The 18220-nt window shown below is 40.4% G+C and overlaps 1 protein-coding gene across 16 annotated transcripts in view; it reads right to left on the minus strand.

Moving 5' to 3' along the window:
• ptprsa (protein tyrosine phosphatase receptor type Sa) overlaps positions 1-18220 on the minus strand; it is a 232428-nt gene that overhangs the window by 91017 nt on the left and 123191 nt on the right. For 9 of the 16 annotated variants that reach the window (XM_042222769.1, XM_042222779.1, XM_042222787.1 and 6 more), the window contains 2 exons: positions 3442-3630; positions 1359-1367 (listed from right to left, as the gene is read on the minus strand). In XM_042222769.1, coding sequence (XP_042078703.1) covers positions 1359-1367; positions 3442-3630 — 198 coding nt within the window. The remainder of the gene's footprint in view (positions 1-1358; positions 1368-3441; positions 3631-18220) is intronic. The other 7 variants (XM_005920890.2, XM_005920891.2, XM_005920892.2 and 4 more) reach the window with 1 other exon arrangement.

Consider the following 18220-nt stretch of genomic DNA (forward strand, 5'->3'; position numbering starts at 1 on the left):
CCCCCAAGGCTTGAGAGTGTGCCTGATGCAAACAGAGAGGCCCCAGAAACTGTCAACAGTGATCAGCACATCAGAAGAAGTTGGAGGGGAGGCTGAGGCTGTCGCATGTTTTCTGTTTTGGGGATTTCTTAAGTGCATTTATAAATGCAAAAAAGAAAAAGTTATTAGGGACCAAAGATGGGTACTAGAAGAGCTAAGGGGATGAGAAGATGGCAGCCTAGGGGGCTCAAGCCATAAATCACCATAAATCCTGTCTGACTGCTGAGCTTTCCAGCAGAAGAGCTATAGAATAAAAGCAAGCCCCCAAAGCTAACATAACCTTATAAGAGCTATGGTACTGAAAAAAGGGAAAGTAATTTCCTTGTCTCCCCTCCTTTTTGCACGTATAGTTTGAAATTTCTGTAAAACACATCCAGCTTGAAGTGACTGGGTATATCTTTTGCAAATATTTCGTAAGTCAGGAGGCTATCAGTTGGCCTCTAGTCTGGGCAATAAAGTCTGAGCAAGACATTTGTTAAGTAGTGAAGCAGAGGGCCAATCTGGCAAGAGAAGAAGAATGCTCTCCTGACAAAATATTTGGCCAAGACCAGAGGGTTTACGCAGCACGAGTTAGGGTTGGAATATGCATTCCAGAAGTCCTGCACTGATGTTTAAGAATTCAAGCCCCTGACAGTACTCGCTGCACCTTCAAGGAATGCTTTTGAAGCAATGCTTTATTGCAAGCACAGAGGTTCAAGTAAAACAGGTTAGATAAATCAGTAAGCAATGTGCATTGCTGGAGAAACGTGCCTGCTATATATCCCTTTAAGAAGCCCAGAAATGCTTCAGGCTGCAAAGAAATGCGTTGGATTCCAGTTATTTACTTAGGACCTCTTGTCTTGCTGTAAATGGGATAAATCTTAAAGGTAACTTCATATACCGTTACTTCTGAGGTAATCTTGGAATCCCATGGATACATGTACTAAAATAATGTGGACAGGGTCCAAATTGGACTGTTTATACGACCTACCATGCATGTTACCTTTATCATGAAGTATGACGCTACCTCAAAAGACTTGCTGCTTAAAACTAAGAAAATATGCTGCTAGGTGAATCATGATGCTTCCTCAACACATTCTGTGTCTTTCTACTATAAATCCAGTTGTAGTATTGAGGTGAAAGAATATATAGTTGAAACCAAGAGGAGTAGGGTAAAGAAAAATGAAGGCTATACAGAAAGAAAAAAATAGGGAACATGTGGAATTGGAGGGAAAGGGTGGAGGAGGAGCAGCGAAATCATGCATTCTGGACAGTAGTATAAATATGCCATGTGCTTCAAGGACAGTGGGCTGGTTTGCTGAGCTTTGCAAGACACTTACCAAAGGTTTCTGAAAATAGCAAAGAAAGAACAGATAAATAGGAAAAGAAAAAAAAACATAGTTTATTTAAGATAAGGTTCAATGTGACTTTCCAAGGGCTAAAGTTTGGTTTGGTGTTTTGTCCCACCACAGCATTGTTAGCAGTTTTTATTACAGTGAGATGTAATCACAGTGCATTTTATTTATAATTTATGAACACATTTAGAGGATTTTTTTATTATGAAAAAGTTATTTTATTTTTAGTTGTAAAATATCACAATTAGTGCAATTTTCCAGTTTTTAATTGGCTTGTGATTTTTTTTCCTGGTTGGGGCTTTTTAATTGTGTTAAAGGTCAAAATGATATAAAGCGTGTTGAAGACTCTGCGATGTGGACAGACGCACATCTGAGTTTCAGACACAAATATGGACAAAACATTCAGAAAAACAGTGACGAGTAAACAGCTCTGTTTCAGTTAAACAGGACAAACAAAGACAATTGAAAAATCATGAAACAAATAAAGACAGATGGTACAGAGATTAGACAATAGACGCCAAGCTGAATTTCTCTGTGGATTATCCAGAGAGGCACAAAACTCAAAAAGCCATGTTAACAAGGTTACCAGGTAATTGAATTTTTTTTTTTGAGAGAAGCTGGCCCTCGACATGAGAATAATACAGTATGACTAAAGAAAATACTGGTGGAGAGAAAAAAAAACCCTACCCTTGCTGGATGCTCGTGAGAAACAAACAACAATAATTCAAAATGTGATCGTAACTGTGCAATAAAACCTTTCAGTGCACATTTCTATTTGTTACTGCTTAATTTGAATATCTGGAATGTAAAAAAAAAAAAATAGCAACTCATGGCATGACATTTAACTTACATATTTATGGCATAAAAAGAATTTCATGACATAAATACATCATCATAAAAATTTGGCTTTTATGCAGCAGGAGGGGCAGTGCTTGTACCAATACTTGGTACTAAATATAGCCCATGTTTCACATGATTTATATCCTTGTCAACAGTTGCACAGGAGTCTAGTGAGTGACCAATAAGAAAAAATAAAAAACCCTGCAAGAATGTAATGAAATTACAAGACAAGGCATGGACTCAATTTGAAATTTAAAAAATTCTAAAATTCAATCTGCTTCAAAATTGAAGACACTAATAATTTAAAGAGGAACCAGTAAAAAATACAGAACTGTGAACTTGCTCTGTAAGGTACAGCATGAATAGCCAGTTGACCAATTGATTACTTTGTGTACATAGCTCTCGAGGACCACAATTAGGACAGGAAGTGAATGACAACACACTCTTTATTTAGTGTCGTCTACCCAGATTTACATTCGCAACATAACACAAACAAGTCATTGGATTTTTCGAATGGTGACAAATCATCGACCTAAAATATCTACCCCTTGTTGCCCTGAGCCACCTGCGGGCCTGCACTTAATTAGCTATATAATTAGACTTTGCTTTACTGGGCCTCTCAGTGGGGTTTAATCAATGGGAACAAGACAACATATCCACCACTGAGTGTGTAGAAGATGGACCTTGCTCTTATTGTGTCCTGACACAGTTGTTGTGAATCCTTTGACCTCATTCTACATTGTTACACTCTAAAACATCATCTCCCTCACCAGCTACTGGATGATGACCAACAGTTATATTAACATGTACAAGAGCTTTTGTGCTTTACTTTAAAACTTTGTGCCTCTTCTCCATTTATTAGACCAACATCCAACACATTTAAAAAACCTTTTTTGGGTGATTTTCATTTGTTTAGCATAACATTTAGCACAATGTAATGATTATACATTTAGAGCTGAATGAATTCTCGAGTCACAGATTAAAGTAAAGGCTGTTGAAATAATTAGCATTCCCAAACTAGAGAAATGAACATGTGTTCTCAGTGGCACTTTGAGAAAATAATTGACTTCAGAAAAGGAAATACTGGGCATTACACATACATTAGCTTACACAAAACAGCAAAAACATCAATGTTACGTGCCGTCGAAAATGTTCTGGGAAATTAAACGAGGGCTCACATTAGTAAGAAGGAACCAGAGCAGCAATATAATGCTTTAGCTTTCCTTACCTGAGCGTAACTGTTTGATTCGCCCATTACTTGCAGTGGGGTCAATCGGCAGGAAGTCTTTGTACCAAGTGATTTCCGGGTCAGGGTTGCCACTGGCGGCGCAGAGCATGGTGGCTGTTCGAGTGCGCTCCACTACTTTGAGCTGAGGCCCCATGTCAATGTTAGGGAAGCCTGGTGGAAGAAGGTCCTCTGTAAAAAAAGAGCAGGAGAGTGCACGTGAGTCCTCTGAGGTTATTTCATTCGCTTATTAATAGATTTCATTTTTACGTTTAGATTTCAAGTTTAAGTAAAGATTTGGCTCACTCTTTGGCTAGGTTAAGGCCACAAGATTTAAGAATATTTTGTGTTTATCTTTAGAACTCTCTGAATGTGCTATCCACTAGGTTGCCATGGTTACAAGTCCTCCTTTTACTATAGACTTTCTATAGTTTTTTTTTTTAACCATTGTGGACCAATTTCATATTATTTAAGCAGAAAATCTTAGACATTTGTTCATCTGAGCCACACTATCAACCCAAATGCCCACACTTGACACCAACAGAAGCTTTTCATGGCTGACATTTTGACATGTCACAGTGGGGAAAGCATACTGACGCAGTTCCACGAAGAGTGCCAGTAAGCAAATACAGCGAACCAGCATCTGCAAAAGTAGAGCCTCTCCCCTCAGCCATCATTAATGCACCAGTGCTTTCCCTACTGTGACAAGTCAAAATGGCCACTGTGGAATTAAAAAAGTCTGCAGAGAGATGTAACTGATCAGATTTGACAGATCTGCATTAAATGTGCATGAGTTCGGCAGTTACAGTTGAACATATTTGCCGTTATTATCACGATAATTTAAGTGCCATCACACTAATCAGTGACTGTTATTCAGTCACACGAACGCTGTGGTATCCTTACAGCTAATAATCACGCACCATTGAGTAATTATTTCACTTTAAACACATGACAGTCTAGTGTTCTTCATTGTCATCGTCGTTCTGATGCAGGCTCCATGCTCTCTTAGGGCAATTAGTCTCATGGGTCAAATCCCCTGACCTCTACCCGGACTCGAGCAGGGTAGTGAGTAATTCTCTTTTGATGAGAGCTGAGGGGGAAGTACCCTAAGCTGTAATATGATTCAGAAGAGTAAGGCCACATCCCAAATTGGAGAAGATTGACTGACTTAGCTCGCTTTTCATTCGGCAAGCCGATGACCTCATGTTCACTTTGCAGACACTGTGGTGGTCTCACGGATATTTTGCGAGCACTAAATCAAGGGAAATTAGGGGAGCAGCTTGAGTCACAGACTCTGACTATCTGCCTTTAAAGGACAGTCATAAAAAGCTATTATTTATTTTCCATTTGCAAGTGATATCATGGTGGGACTCCCTTAAAAACCTTAACAGGACCGAGGCATATTTCATTTTCACAACCACTACTGTCACATTTTTAAGTCACCACAGTTAAGCATTTCAAATCAAAAGGCAGCAGGAATTTCAAGATATTGAATATTATTGATTCACGTAGCTTTCATAATGAATTGTTTTAGCTTTAATTGGTAAAATTGCCACATAAAAGAAACCGAAATACATACGCTTATTTTATGGATTTATATGACACACTATGTAGGGAGATATGGAGAGTAGAGTAGTGGTTTTATGTGCATTCACATTTAGAAATGAAATATTGAATCTTCAGACAATCTGAAAAAACAAGAAGAAGAACTAGAGGGTCTCAAATCAAAGCCGGTTAAACTAAGGCTGACGTCGGTCAAGCAAAATAAATATTTCAGTGATCGGTTTAAAAGAATGCGGGCATTTACATCCTTTCATGCTTTCACAGTCTCTCCATCAGTTATTGATGATCACCCCATATAATCTCTAGAGCTCAAAAAGCAAGCCACATCACTTAGCAAAGACATAGGGACGTGTTCTCACATGCAGCATCTTCTGTGTGTCAATGATCCATGTATACCATAAAATGTGCTGCACTTTAGCATTTCTCCAGCTTGTTCTGCCTCTTGGACAAGGATATCTGTAAAGAGCAGGTCTACCTTGCTCTCTGCGTGTTACATCTGATGCCTTTGACGTTGCCGGATCTTTACGGCACATTGCGTTAACTACGTCTTTACAGTGTGAAAAGTGTTGAATGAAACCTAGACAGACAGCATTTATGAAACTGAAAACATGCACTATTAAACAAGAGTGAATGTGCACAGAGAAGCGAGGGAGGACAGAAAACAGCAGTAAACAAGAAGCAGGGATAGCGGATTCTCTGAGAGATTGTGCTATCGTTCTAGCTGCTCTGACCTGATACAGCATCGGCAGCCTTTCCTGGAGAAAAAAAAGGCTTGTATTTTGGTTGCTCGCTTCCCCTGGAATAGAGTCTGATAACATCTTTTCCCCTGAAGCTTACAGACTCTGTCGATAAAGGCGGCCATGCAAAAATAAATAGATCACTCATCGAGGGAGTGTTACTTTAGGGTTAGCCAGCCTGACTGTGAAGGGTAGAAGGAAACCAATGACACGGGATGATAGTATCCTAGAATTCCCAAAGGGCTAGTCCTCCATAATGGCACAGCAATTACTCTTCTATGACGTATGCCGTCTGAAATGACAGATCTTCTCAAGCCAAATGGAATCAACACACATGCATTATTCAGCGATAATGTTGCTGTTTTCTTTTTCCTTCTTTTTCTTTTCTTGTTTTGCTGAAAGCAACCTTTGTCAGTTAGGCCAGCAATCACCTTACAGCCTCGCAGAGTGCTACGAGACACACTTTGCTGTTACACCCCGCATTTTGGCAAGAATTTTCAAATATAAATTCAGTCTTTTACTACACAAGCACAACTTCAGAACACTTTATATTAACTCAATCATTTCCTGGAGACGTACTTTAACCATCGCTCCAACTGCAAAGCATCTTCTTTACGACAGCACAATGCTTGCCTGAAAGAACTACAGTGCAAACATTTCATGCTGCTTGTGTTCATTAGTTTAATCCATAGTTATAAAAGGACAATGTATATGGTTTGTGCAGCTTGGCTCTCATAATGAGCTGGGCAGGGATAGGTAGCCTGTCTGTGGTTTGCTTTTTTTTGAATGCCATCATTATCCATAATTGTCTTTAATTTTGCTTCACCACTTAATATCATTATGCAAGTGACAGGTGCAAAGCCTTTAATCAGCCTCTGGTTAGCTTAGCCACCGCCCGGCTGTTAATCTGCAGACTCACGCCTGCTGTTGCGTTCTGCTTTCCACCATGCTAACTGCAGCCTTCCAAAAGGTCTGTCCTTTAGACTCACATAAGTCCCCCGACTAATCTCATTTCCACTGACTGCTCACTGCTACCAAACCATCTCTTAAACTAAATATATAAATAAATACCGAACCAGGTAACTGCACTAGACGCAGAAATGTGATTTGATGGCCATTTGGTTTGGCTTTCACTATTTTTAGGGCAAAGGGAACATATAATAGACTGATAAATGAGCAGTCTTGCTGAAAAGGTAATGTATAACCTTAGAACTCACTCTGCCATTTTGTAGGCAGTGCAAAGTACTGCTGTGTTATCCATGCAGTGTAATACACATTTATAATTTTCAGGACCTTAACCAAACCTAAACCAAACAGGCACCTGGCAGCTCAAAAGCTGGCTGGTGGTCAGCATATTGATATGCATATGGATGCTGACATATTACATTACATATGACTTTTTAACTGATGTCAACATCGGTGGTTTGAAAGCTCCCTTTTTTTCTCCGAGCCATCGGTTATCTTCCACCGATGGCTCGCTACAGCAAGAGAGAGAGAAAGAGAAAGAGAGAGGTAAATCTTGACTGGCTGGGACTGCAGCAAATGCCATGGGGTGTTCCACCATACCCCGCACCTATTACTCATATTATTATTTTCACTTACTGCAATGATTTAATTTCATCAGCAGCATAATGAGGTTAACTGATTACCTACCGCCACAGCATAGAGACACAGGCTTTAAGCAGCCCCGTGCATTGATACCACAGAGGGAGCAAGGCAGAGTGAGAGGAAAGGAAGGGAGGAGCGAGAGAATGGGAGAGAAAGGGACATGTGTGTGTCGAAGAAGTCGCAAAGAAATGGGATAATAAAGACAGCGGAAGTGGATGAAAGTGGATGTGGATGGAAAAACATTGGCGCACTCTTTGAAAGCCACACACTGGAGTCTGAAAAATTAGATCTTTAACTAATAGGCAGACCCAGCTGCTCAGACTCTCAACAATGCAGTTTCATTTGCTCTGCACCTGCTTTGCAGCCACAACTGTTCACATTAACAAGGGGCCTGTGCTGAGAGGGTGTTTATAAAATACAGATCCGGTACAAATGGAGTAAAGTCCATTTGGTCAACAGAGCAATTTGTTTATTGGGTTTTGAACAACACGCAGAGTAAAGGATGTGAAAAACAGCTGTTTAATTCTGTCATCTGGAATTGACAGTTGGTAAATTTTGATAATAGAACATTTCCAAAGACACAGCTTCTGACCAAAGCAAATTAAACTTTGAAAGAAACCTGAACTCTCGTCTCTTCAATACATCTCTCTGTGACATGCCATCAGTTCTATGACCAGTAAGATTCTTGTTGAACTGTTTGAGTAATATACAAAAGGAGAACAGTGGCACAGAAAGATCAAGGGACAGAAGAAGAATAGCAACACGGGGGAAATCTAATCACAGTGTCTCTGGCCCCAGCACTGATAGCCCTCTCCGGATAGCCATCTCAGCTGAATAATGGTTATTATACAGCCAGCACTCAACCTCTACACCCCCCTCCTCCTACAGACACTCAGTTCCCAGAAAGATGTCTGAAGTCTTGTTGATATTCTCCACAGCTAGCACATCGAGCTACAGAGGGCAACATTTGCAGCCAAATCTCCCAAAATATAGCCCAACGACTCAAAGACGGGCGATAAAAGATTGCAGAACAAGAAAAAATTCAGAAATGCAAAATACTAAAATAAGAAAGATGTTTACAGCATTGCTTACTGCACTGCAAAGTTGGTTTGTGTGGTCAAATTTCTGGCTGTGAATATCCAGAGCACAATCAGGCTTTTTAATCAGGCCTAAAATATGACAGAAAACACTCAGTTGACAAAAAGAGTTTGAATCACTCCTCGTAGGTTTTCAGGAGTTAAAGGGTTAAAAAGAACAAATTGGTTTTAGACAGTTTTCAATGACGCTGCTAAAAAGCAAACTGTTGACTCATTTGTACGTGTGCTGTGTATGGAGAGAGGAAATACTGTAACCTAAGAATGTCACAGAGTGTCACTGAATCCTACAGCGGCTCTATATCCCATTAAATTGGCAGTGTGAGTTGTGCCGATTGCTTCTAAATTGTAAGTGGACAAAGGTTGGTGGCGGCTTGCGTGCATCTCCCAAACACATCCTAGACTAAACTATAAAACTATCATTACCACTGAGCTAAACACCAGGTTGACATCATTTTTGCCAAAGAAAGACAAGAAGTGGAACAATATGCAGCAGCTACCACAGGTAGCAGCTATGGTTGACTCACAAAAAAAAGCCAAAATAAGAAAGGGAGAGGAAATTTACAATGTCAAGTAAAGGAAAGTGTATCACTGAAAAGGAAACAATTTCTACCATCAGGCTGAACAGTTTAACACTGTTAGCACTGGGGCCTCATTTCCTGCACATTACAGGCAAAGTAGAGACGTTTTTGTCCATTTAACATTGTGGGTTGTTTTTTGATGTCTTTAAATAACACCAAACCAAGTTTCTCTCATGGTAAATGCAGTTTTAGTGCAGAATACTTTTACTGCATTTACAACTACTTACAATAAGTGCTAAAGTTAAAGATTTCAGCTTAAATTGTTGCACTGAATTCAGCAGAAGTTCAAAATTAAGAAGACAACCTCCGCACCAAATTTTTCTTTTGTACATTTTTTGTTAAATCAAAGCTGATATCACACATTTTCACTAATTTAACATAGATGAAATATATATATGCATTTATTATTATTGCAGAGACATAAAGAATGCCATCTAAGCAGGGTGTCGGCTGATTTTTGTATTTTAACAATGTAAGCTAATGCGTCATCTTTTCCTCACCAGCAATTTTAAAATCCTGGAAACCAGAGTCCAGCCTATAAAAAGATGTCATACAGGTGATGTGCTGAACCACCGTGATAGACGCTCCAATGATCCCTTTCCTACACAGCAGAGAGGTGAAGTGAAAATGTAAAAAAAAAAAACATGAAAAAGGCAAAATTGTGTTTACCTTCCTCAGCAAGTGGAAGTTTATCAAACAACCCACAAAACACCCCCCACCCCCGCAACCCCACCTCCTCCTTTCTGTCCTGTCAGGCTCCTGAAGAGTCTGGGTAAGACAGGCGAACTCCAGGGGAGACAGGAGATGGGACCCGGGCCATTAAAGGAAGTGCCTCTCCGTAGAGAGACGTCAACCAGTCAGGTTTAGTTTAGTTTGTGTGCATATATGGGAAGGAAGGACCGTGTGTGGAGGTGTAGTGGGCACGCTGAACCTTGACGTCAGTTTACTACATCAGGTCGGTAGTGCTGCTTTGTAAGACTTGCACATTCCAGACTAGCCTTGTTTAACTGTTAAAAGTAGTTTTCAGTTCTAAGGAATGTTGTGATGCTATCTCGTAGTTTTATTCGTTAGAAACACAGGCAAAGATGCCTGGTTACACACATTAAAGGAAATTTTCTCAACTCATTTTTTTCACTTTTTTTTTTTTTTTTTAACTGACCACTTGAGGAACACTGTATAATACACTTGATAAGTTTAGTAATCATGTTTTAGTCATAATCAGTATTTGTAAACTATTTAAAGAGCGTCTGTGATGACTGAGAATTCTCATTTTCCCTTGTAAGGTCAGAAAACCTTGCCATCATTCTTCAGTAGCACCTACTCTGTGGCCTTAAAATATGTATTGTCATTGGTGAACCTAGTCATTGTGGATTTGGTTGGATACGTGGAAGGGCTGCTCCTTTAGACAGATATTTGTAGGTTCAATGTCTGAGTAGGGCTGGTGTGTGTGAGGGGAATCAAGACATGGTGCTCCTGACATGTGAAACAAAGGTTCTTTAAGCTGGCCAAGCAACTCTGGGCCAAAACAACAACAGATGGAGAGGGCTGAGCTGCAGCGTTGCGCCATTCCTGCCAAAGCAATGAATCAAACCCAAACAAATACCAAAACTTCAAAGCAAAGACCGACACTAAGAAGTGCTGGACGACTGTATGGGCTGTCGGTGATGGGCCAGTCACTGGCTAGGGCAATTTTTTATTTTTTTTGCCTGGCTTTTATGCTGCTTTGAAAATTTTGTAGGCTGTCACCTTGATAACTGAGCTTTGTAAAGTAAAACTCAAAATGTTTGCTACCTGGGAATGAGAGTTGTGTATTACACAAATTGTTATGGCACTGATGTATGTCTTCATACGGCAGAGATTTTCCTGAGAGGTGAATTTATATTCTTTATCACAAGTCAGGATTAATTAATTAATTCAATCATTCCATGACTGATAATCCATGACGATGATGATGATTTTTGAAAATGGTGCATGGAAATGGTGAATCATGTTTCCCATTTCCAACAAACCATAATAACCATAATGGACAGCTGGTAATTTTTCAACATACATGACTCAACCAGAACACTGTGATGGCATCAGCCACAAATTAGTCCATTTTTTACTTTATTAGTTTGCTTTGCAGTTTTTTTCATTAATCATTTGGTTAAACCTAACACTGGTATTATGAGGCGTGCACATAGTAACATTGTGTGGTTTTTCTAAAATGTTTTGTTATATTAATTATGTTTCTCTTTTCTTGAGTTATCTGAGTTTGGGCGGTGGCTGTTTCCTGTCTGGGCAAAAGGCGTGGCTGAGGACTCTGGGAACAAAATGCCTGCTCAGCAGGACCAACCATGGGCTTACCGGGAGCAGGGGTGTTTTAGGTTTAGTTAGGTTATTCTGTGCTTAGTTAATATTAGTGTGTGTTTTCGTTTTCCCCCCTATTGTGTGTAAATGGTTTGGCCAAATCATTATAAAAGCTACCCTCATGTGTCTTTGTAATTAGGTCAGTTTGTAAGTTAAGTTGTGTCTCACTTTGTTTTGTTTAAGTTTCTGTAAATTCCTTTTTGTAGAGTTATATTTAGTTGACCTCTTTTATGGGCCTGCTAAGTATGTTTTTGAATTTTGTTAATTTTGGACTTTTTGAGGGTTAAAATAAAGAAAACCCTTTTTGAAGATACTTTTTTGCCTGTGTCCTCTTTGCTTTGGTTGCTTGGTCCCTCACAAACATTCAGCACATGAGTATGGGAGTGAGGTTTATTGTCTTAGTGGCCCATTAGCTTAGTGCAATCAAGTCATAAATCACTGGTTTGGGGACACCTTTGGTGAGCAGAAGAACAATTACGAACATGTAGTGGTTTGAAATGAGCAGAGGACCAGTAAGATGAGTGCTTAATAATCACTTAATGTCACTTTGGGATGTGAAAAAAAGGATGTGCCGCTTACTGTGAGAGCAGCTGGAATGTTGGGTAAATACGTCACTTAGAAGATGACAATGTCAGGAGGTCATGGGTAGAATGCAGATAATCTGGCTGTCAAGAAAGAGCTCTGAGGCCCTCAGCATCAATTTCATTCAGTATCATTTCCCTCTGTAAAGCAGCCTTCTGTAGAATGCATGAGTGGCGAGTAAAATATACCTGCTACTGAGGAAAAACAAATATGCTATGCCTTAAAATGTGACAACTCGGTGACCAATCCATCTACACCGTTATGTGATGCTTAAATGAAAGTAAATGTGGAAGGATGTGACAGAAAATGTGAGTGTATCCATTAAAGGGCAGAAGTGAAAGCGACACATGTTGGATGTGCTGTTAACCTTCAACGGCCAAAGAGCACAATGTTGTGTAAATATGAACAGTTGCCATTAAATCCAATAGGATCTGGGCTGCTTCCAGAACAAAAGCTTTTTAATCATTAAGTCCTGCACAGCCTCTTTCACAGACTTTGGTTGCCTTCGTGCTCCTGTTCTATACTTTTCCAATTAGTGCGCCTTTCCCTTAATTGCAAACCGAAATGCTCTAACAATTTTCATAAAGTCCCAGGTTTTTCAAGTTAAAATATTTGCTACGATTGTGCATTGTTATGTCTCTAGTGCTTGTGATGCATTACTTATTTTGAACCATGAAAGTCTTCTCTTTGCTTTACTCAGTCTTAGATGAGGCCTATCCTCCTGCCGTGGTAAATATACTACTAGCCACACTGAGAGGCTTCCCATCCAACTTTTGCCACAGGAAGTCTAAGCACGACACTGGTGAGGCATGCAAAACTTCAGGTCTTATCAATTCTGCCAGTCCTGCAGGGCCCGCAGCACGACCTCTGTGTTGTACGACTGCAGTCACCTGGGTTGATGGCTGATGTATATGGATTAAGCTGGTGGTTCGGGTCATATCCTGTTGCTTGTCTTTATGCATGAACTGGGACACTCCAAAAGTCCTCTCCTCATTCTGTTTCCACAGGAATGACCTTGTCCTCCCCTCTTATTCCCTGTTTAACTGTGGAGGAATCTTAGTAGAGTTTGGGTCATTAGACGCTTTTGGACCGAAAAGTGCCAGAGACTACCTGAGGTTAAGTGTCCACTTGGGGGGGTCCACCGTGAAAATTCCAAGTGGACTCCTCCAAGCCTTTTTTGTTCCCACAGTAACAGCTTGTACACTCATTTTTTAAACAATGCTTCAGTATGTGGTTGATATCTGGCTGCAAGATAAGACGAAACGGTAGAGAACGTTTTTGTATTTCACTTTATTGAGATAAAATCTTGCTTTTTTCACTGCTTATAAGCTTAGTAAAGCCTAGAATACAATTTTGTCTTATTAAGAAACAGATTATGAAATTGCCTATGGGAGGAAAGAAGTCAACGGCCGCAAGTTTAATCACCAGGGCAATCGTATGCTTACAGTTGTAAAAGCCTCCCAGAAGACTGATCTTTCAGTGTAGTCTCCTGCCCCACTCATTGCCGCGAAATGAGATCCATTTATCTGAAATTCCTATCCAGTAATAAACCAATCAGCCAGACACTAACTCCCTGTCTGCTTACCCGTCTTCATCTCTATCACCCAGTGTTTTATTATGGCTGTGCCCAGATGTCTTGGGTGGCTACAGTCACTCTACTTGAACAGAAATTATGTGAAATGGATGGGACTGCTCAGGAGCCATCCACCCCAGACTAGAGGCGAGCTCTTTCCTCTTATCCCACTCTATCACACCAGCTATTTTGTCTTTCCTTCTTTCTCCTTTATCTGTCTTGCTACCACTTAGCTTGTGTTCTGTTTCTTTATCCTCCAATCACACCTGATTACCAGATCACAGGTTCAGGGGATCAAAGGATTCAGTGTCCATAAACTCATATGTCAGTGATTTTTTTTTTCCCCTGGAGGGATTTTTCTGGAACAAGAGAGAAAAATAGAGAGAGACTAACAAAGAAGGCTGATAATAGGCATAGAAATGCCAGTGTGGAGTGTGAAAGGGGGAGTACGGTGAAACTTGGGTAGAGACAAATCTTCCAAGACGTGAAAGAAAGTGGTGGAGTCACTGGAGGACAGCAAAGGGGGATATTGGTGAGGAAACAACATGGAACTTCTTAAGCCTCCAATAAGAGAGGGGCGTGAGGGCCATCCACGTGGTCAACAACCACCTATTGATTTGTTGTTTGTGCCAAGCCTGCCCACTGCTCAAGAATACCAGCAGAGAAAGGAGGAGGTCTGTACATCCATTTATCCTAAAAAAGAGCTGAATAACAACAACATAAAGAACAAAGAAACTATACCAAAATGCATTTTTATGAGTTAAATAATTCAGGCAACTAAGGCATATCCTTTATTTATGCAGGTAAAAAAATCTCACTGAGAGAGACCTGACCAGGAGGGCAGCATAGATAACAAAGAAACAAACACACCTGACATTCAGCACAGGAACTGAACACAAACATGTGGCTCGTATGAAACATCTTATGTTATCAAAATACTTTTTTTGGCAATCATTCTAGTCAGTAAGTGTTGGGGACTAGCAGAAGAGGGTAAAGGTCATTTTAGACACAGGCAGAAAGGAAGAGGAAGAACAAACAGATCTTTTACTGATACTGACAAACAAATTCTGGGTGGCCACTGCCTGCCTGCTAAATTGTTGCCTTTCTTTGTTTCTCTCTATACTGTGCACGCATACAAGAAACAGAGCGAAACATATCACCAGTGTCCCACGCGCCAATCTGTACCATGCATTCTTGCAGAGACTTCCGGAAACAGACTATTCCCTTTTCTCTTGTTCACAATTGCTCTGGTTTCAGTGCTTTAATGAATGTTTCATCAAGAGTGCCCAATGCCTTGAAATCCTCCTGTAAAATACATTAATTCAACCATTAAACACAAACATTATTCTGCACTCGCAGACAGTCTTTATTTTCCTTCTTTGTAACAACACTGGTTGAAAGAAAAAGTCAACCCACGGGACCTCTTAACTTCATCGAAGCCACACAGTCTGGCTAGTGTCGCACAAACAGTTACACTCCAACCTTCATTAATGCTTTCTGTAGCGGCCTGTGAGATTTAAACAACAATGTGGAAACTTCTGGGATAAAACCTCCCTAGAAACTTGTTCATCAAAACGTTTTGGGATGTTTGCAGGACTACCTGCTGTGACGGAGAGCAGTTGTGAATTCCATTTGTACATACTTTGTCTTACTGTACACTAATAACCAAGACACAAAGTCTCTAGAAAACACTATGTAGATTTTTGCACTTTCATGCATCGCCTTCATGTCTCTTCTAAGGGAATGTGAAAGTTGTCATGATGAGGGAACCAGACTTTGTAGACCCTTACTCACAACAAGACAAGTCTACAAGCCGGAACAAGTAGCCAAGCAACTGATTTGTGCATTACTAGCTTTGTCGGATTATGTTTGTTTGTAATTGTGACTTAGATGATGCTCACACCCCGTTTTACACATAATCGATTTAGAAATCCTCCTAAAACCAATACAACACCAACTTTTTCTCGCAATTGTATGCAACTGTAACTGTATATATTAGTAAGAAGATGTAAACGTCATTTCAGGATGTTACAAAAACCCGACGGGACATAAAAATGAAGTTATGGGTAATATTTCACAACTCTAAATGCGGGTTTGCGCTTGTTAGGTGCGTACAGGGAATACTGATGAAATGAATGAAATGAAAAGCAAGGAGGAGAATTTTTTTGTTTTCTCTCTTATCGTCTCCCCTTCTGTTGCAGCCTTGGTTGAAAAAAAAACTGAATTAGATTGCGTCACACATTTCATACCATAAACTTATGTAACATCAGCCTACCCTTCAGTCATTCATTCCTCCTTTTTTAGCCTTTTCTACTGTTTTATTCTTTTCTTTACTTATTTTTCCTGCTATCATAGCCAAGATCCAACCACTGTATGAGACATCCACACCCTCTATTTGCTGCTGCCCACTATGACACGATGCACTTTCTCACATTTTCTTTTTCAGTTACAAAAGAAAACAACAAGAGTGAGAGGAAGAGTGAGAGGAAAAAGCAGAGAGCAGAGAGCATATTGTTAGAAAAATTACGTGAAAGGGCCAAAAGGTGTCTATGGTAAACAGACAGCAAAGGTGAAGTTGAGATTGTTCCTTTTTCTATTGGTTGTCTCTGTGGTCAGTAAAGCTAAACACCCAGCACCACTACAACCCACCAAATCTAATTACTGCACCTCCCAAGCACATATTTCACAGTTCTCTACTCTTCTCAAATAACAAGATGTTCAGAAATCGCAGCGCTTGATTGGTGCACTGACTGTGTGTGCACCAATCATCAGGACACCGAATCCCATTAAAATTTGCCATTACCTGCTCCTGCATGAGAGTGGCCAATTTGCAGACACCCCAGTCAAACAGTAGTCTCACTATGCCCCATTCCTCTTTGGGTAATAGTGGGTGCGCCCTGAACGGGAACCACATAGTGCAGGTTTGTGGCGAACAGGCAGAGTTTTTAGTCTTGAAATGGTGCGTGCAACTTTTGCTGACCTAAATCCATTACGTGGAAGAATTTTGACCCATTCATCTTTACAATGTTGCTTTAGTTCGTTGATGTTACATATGCCCAGTCCTCTTAAGGTGCCATCACAGCATTTCTGGACTTTGACCAAGCTATTACAACACCTCGAGTCTTTTGTTTTTGCAGCCATTCGGTTGTACGTTTGCTCGTGTGCTTGGGATCATTGTGCTGTTGCATGACCCACCCACACATGACCTCACATTTGACTGAAACAAAGTGCCCAGGTTTTGTGACTCTAAAACAAACCCATGTCATAGTTCATATGAGATGTGTGTCCTGGTATGCTTTGGTTTTGTCTGTCTTGTGGTTTGTTTGGACGCAACTTTGCAAACCAGTTGGAAGCAGCTGGTTGCTATGGAAGGAGTAAGCATGTACTAAGAGGCCATGGCAAATTGCTCATACCTTATCAGTCACCAGTCATGAGCTAATGAGTATGCTGGGTTCCTTGGTCAACAATCTAAGATGCCCCCCCCCCGACACACACACACACACACACACACACAGACACACACTTGAGAGTGGGAAAAGACAATAAGGCTGTGAATGCGACTGGTGAAGAAAGCAGCAAATATAAAGGTCCAGGTCAGTTCTTGTGTGTTGCAGCAAGTGTGTGTGTATTAAGGTAAGGTTTTGGTGCTCACTTATTAAAAGCGCTCAGCAGTTGTGCCTTTTTCTCATCTGTTTGAGGGTACTTCAAACTCAAAGACTGGCACATATTTTTCTTTTTTTTCTAACATTAAAAAAATTGAATATCAGACCCAATTTCATCAATCACAGTTTTTGCTACTTGGGTTGCCTCATGGGAGGCTTCATTTGCAGCAGTAATCACAGGGCAAAAGACTGCAGAGAGAGATAAAAAGACGAGCACACAAAGAGGGATAACTCCTCATGATCTCCTCACAGCAGCATGAGCTGACGGTATCCCAGTGGCAATGTTGCCTTCCCCCCACCCCTTTGTGCCCACACACAAAAAAGACGAATCTTAAAATCTATGAAAAGAAAGTAAAACATGACAAAAAGCCCACAACAAGCTGCAACTTGTGTCAAGTCTCAAGAGTTTGCTTCATACGGCGGTCCCTCACCAAGGACTCCCAGAGGACTGTAAGCAAGTCTTACTAGAGCCAGATGGCCCTGATCTTAGGTATTCAGCTGCTGCAGTAACAGCCAAGGAGGTGTCACAGTCAATGCAAAACACAACCTGCCATTGCCACCAATAAACACATGCACACACAAACAGTGGAGACAACAGATGAGAACGCAGGGTACTGTCATTGTCACGGTATAGTGAAAAAAGACATGGATTAAAGCTAGACTGCACATATCTTTAGATAAAAAAAGAGAAATGCTGTATCGTGAATTCCTGCATGCGCAGATACGATGGTAGATGAATGAACTATAAGCACAGGGTGTGGTCAGCTGCAGCTATTTAGCTGGTACCATTTTAGACAAGCATTGAATTGTGAGTTTGGTGGACACTGTGCTGTTGCTAATTTCATTTCAAACTCTGAGCGAATCCCATGTGCTCTCATGGCAGATGAGTTTTCAGTATGGCAGAGAAAGCTATATTGCAGTCTTTTGGTCTGTGTGCTTATCAGTTACACCGCATACTGTCCAAATAAACTATATGGTCTTACTGTGAGAGAATATTTCTTGCCCTCTGCATATATATATATATATATATATA

Source organism: Haplochromis burtoni, unplaced genomic scaffold (assembly GCF_018398535.1).
Source record: "Haplochromis burtoni strain Fernald_Lab_line unplaced genomic scaffold, NCSU_Asbu1 Contig_5, whole genome shotgun sequence".
Taxonomy (NCBI): domain Eukaryota; kingdom Metazoa; phylum Chordata; class Actinopteri; order Cichliformes; family Cichlidae; genus Haplochromis; species Haplochromis burtoni.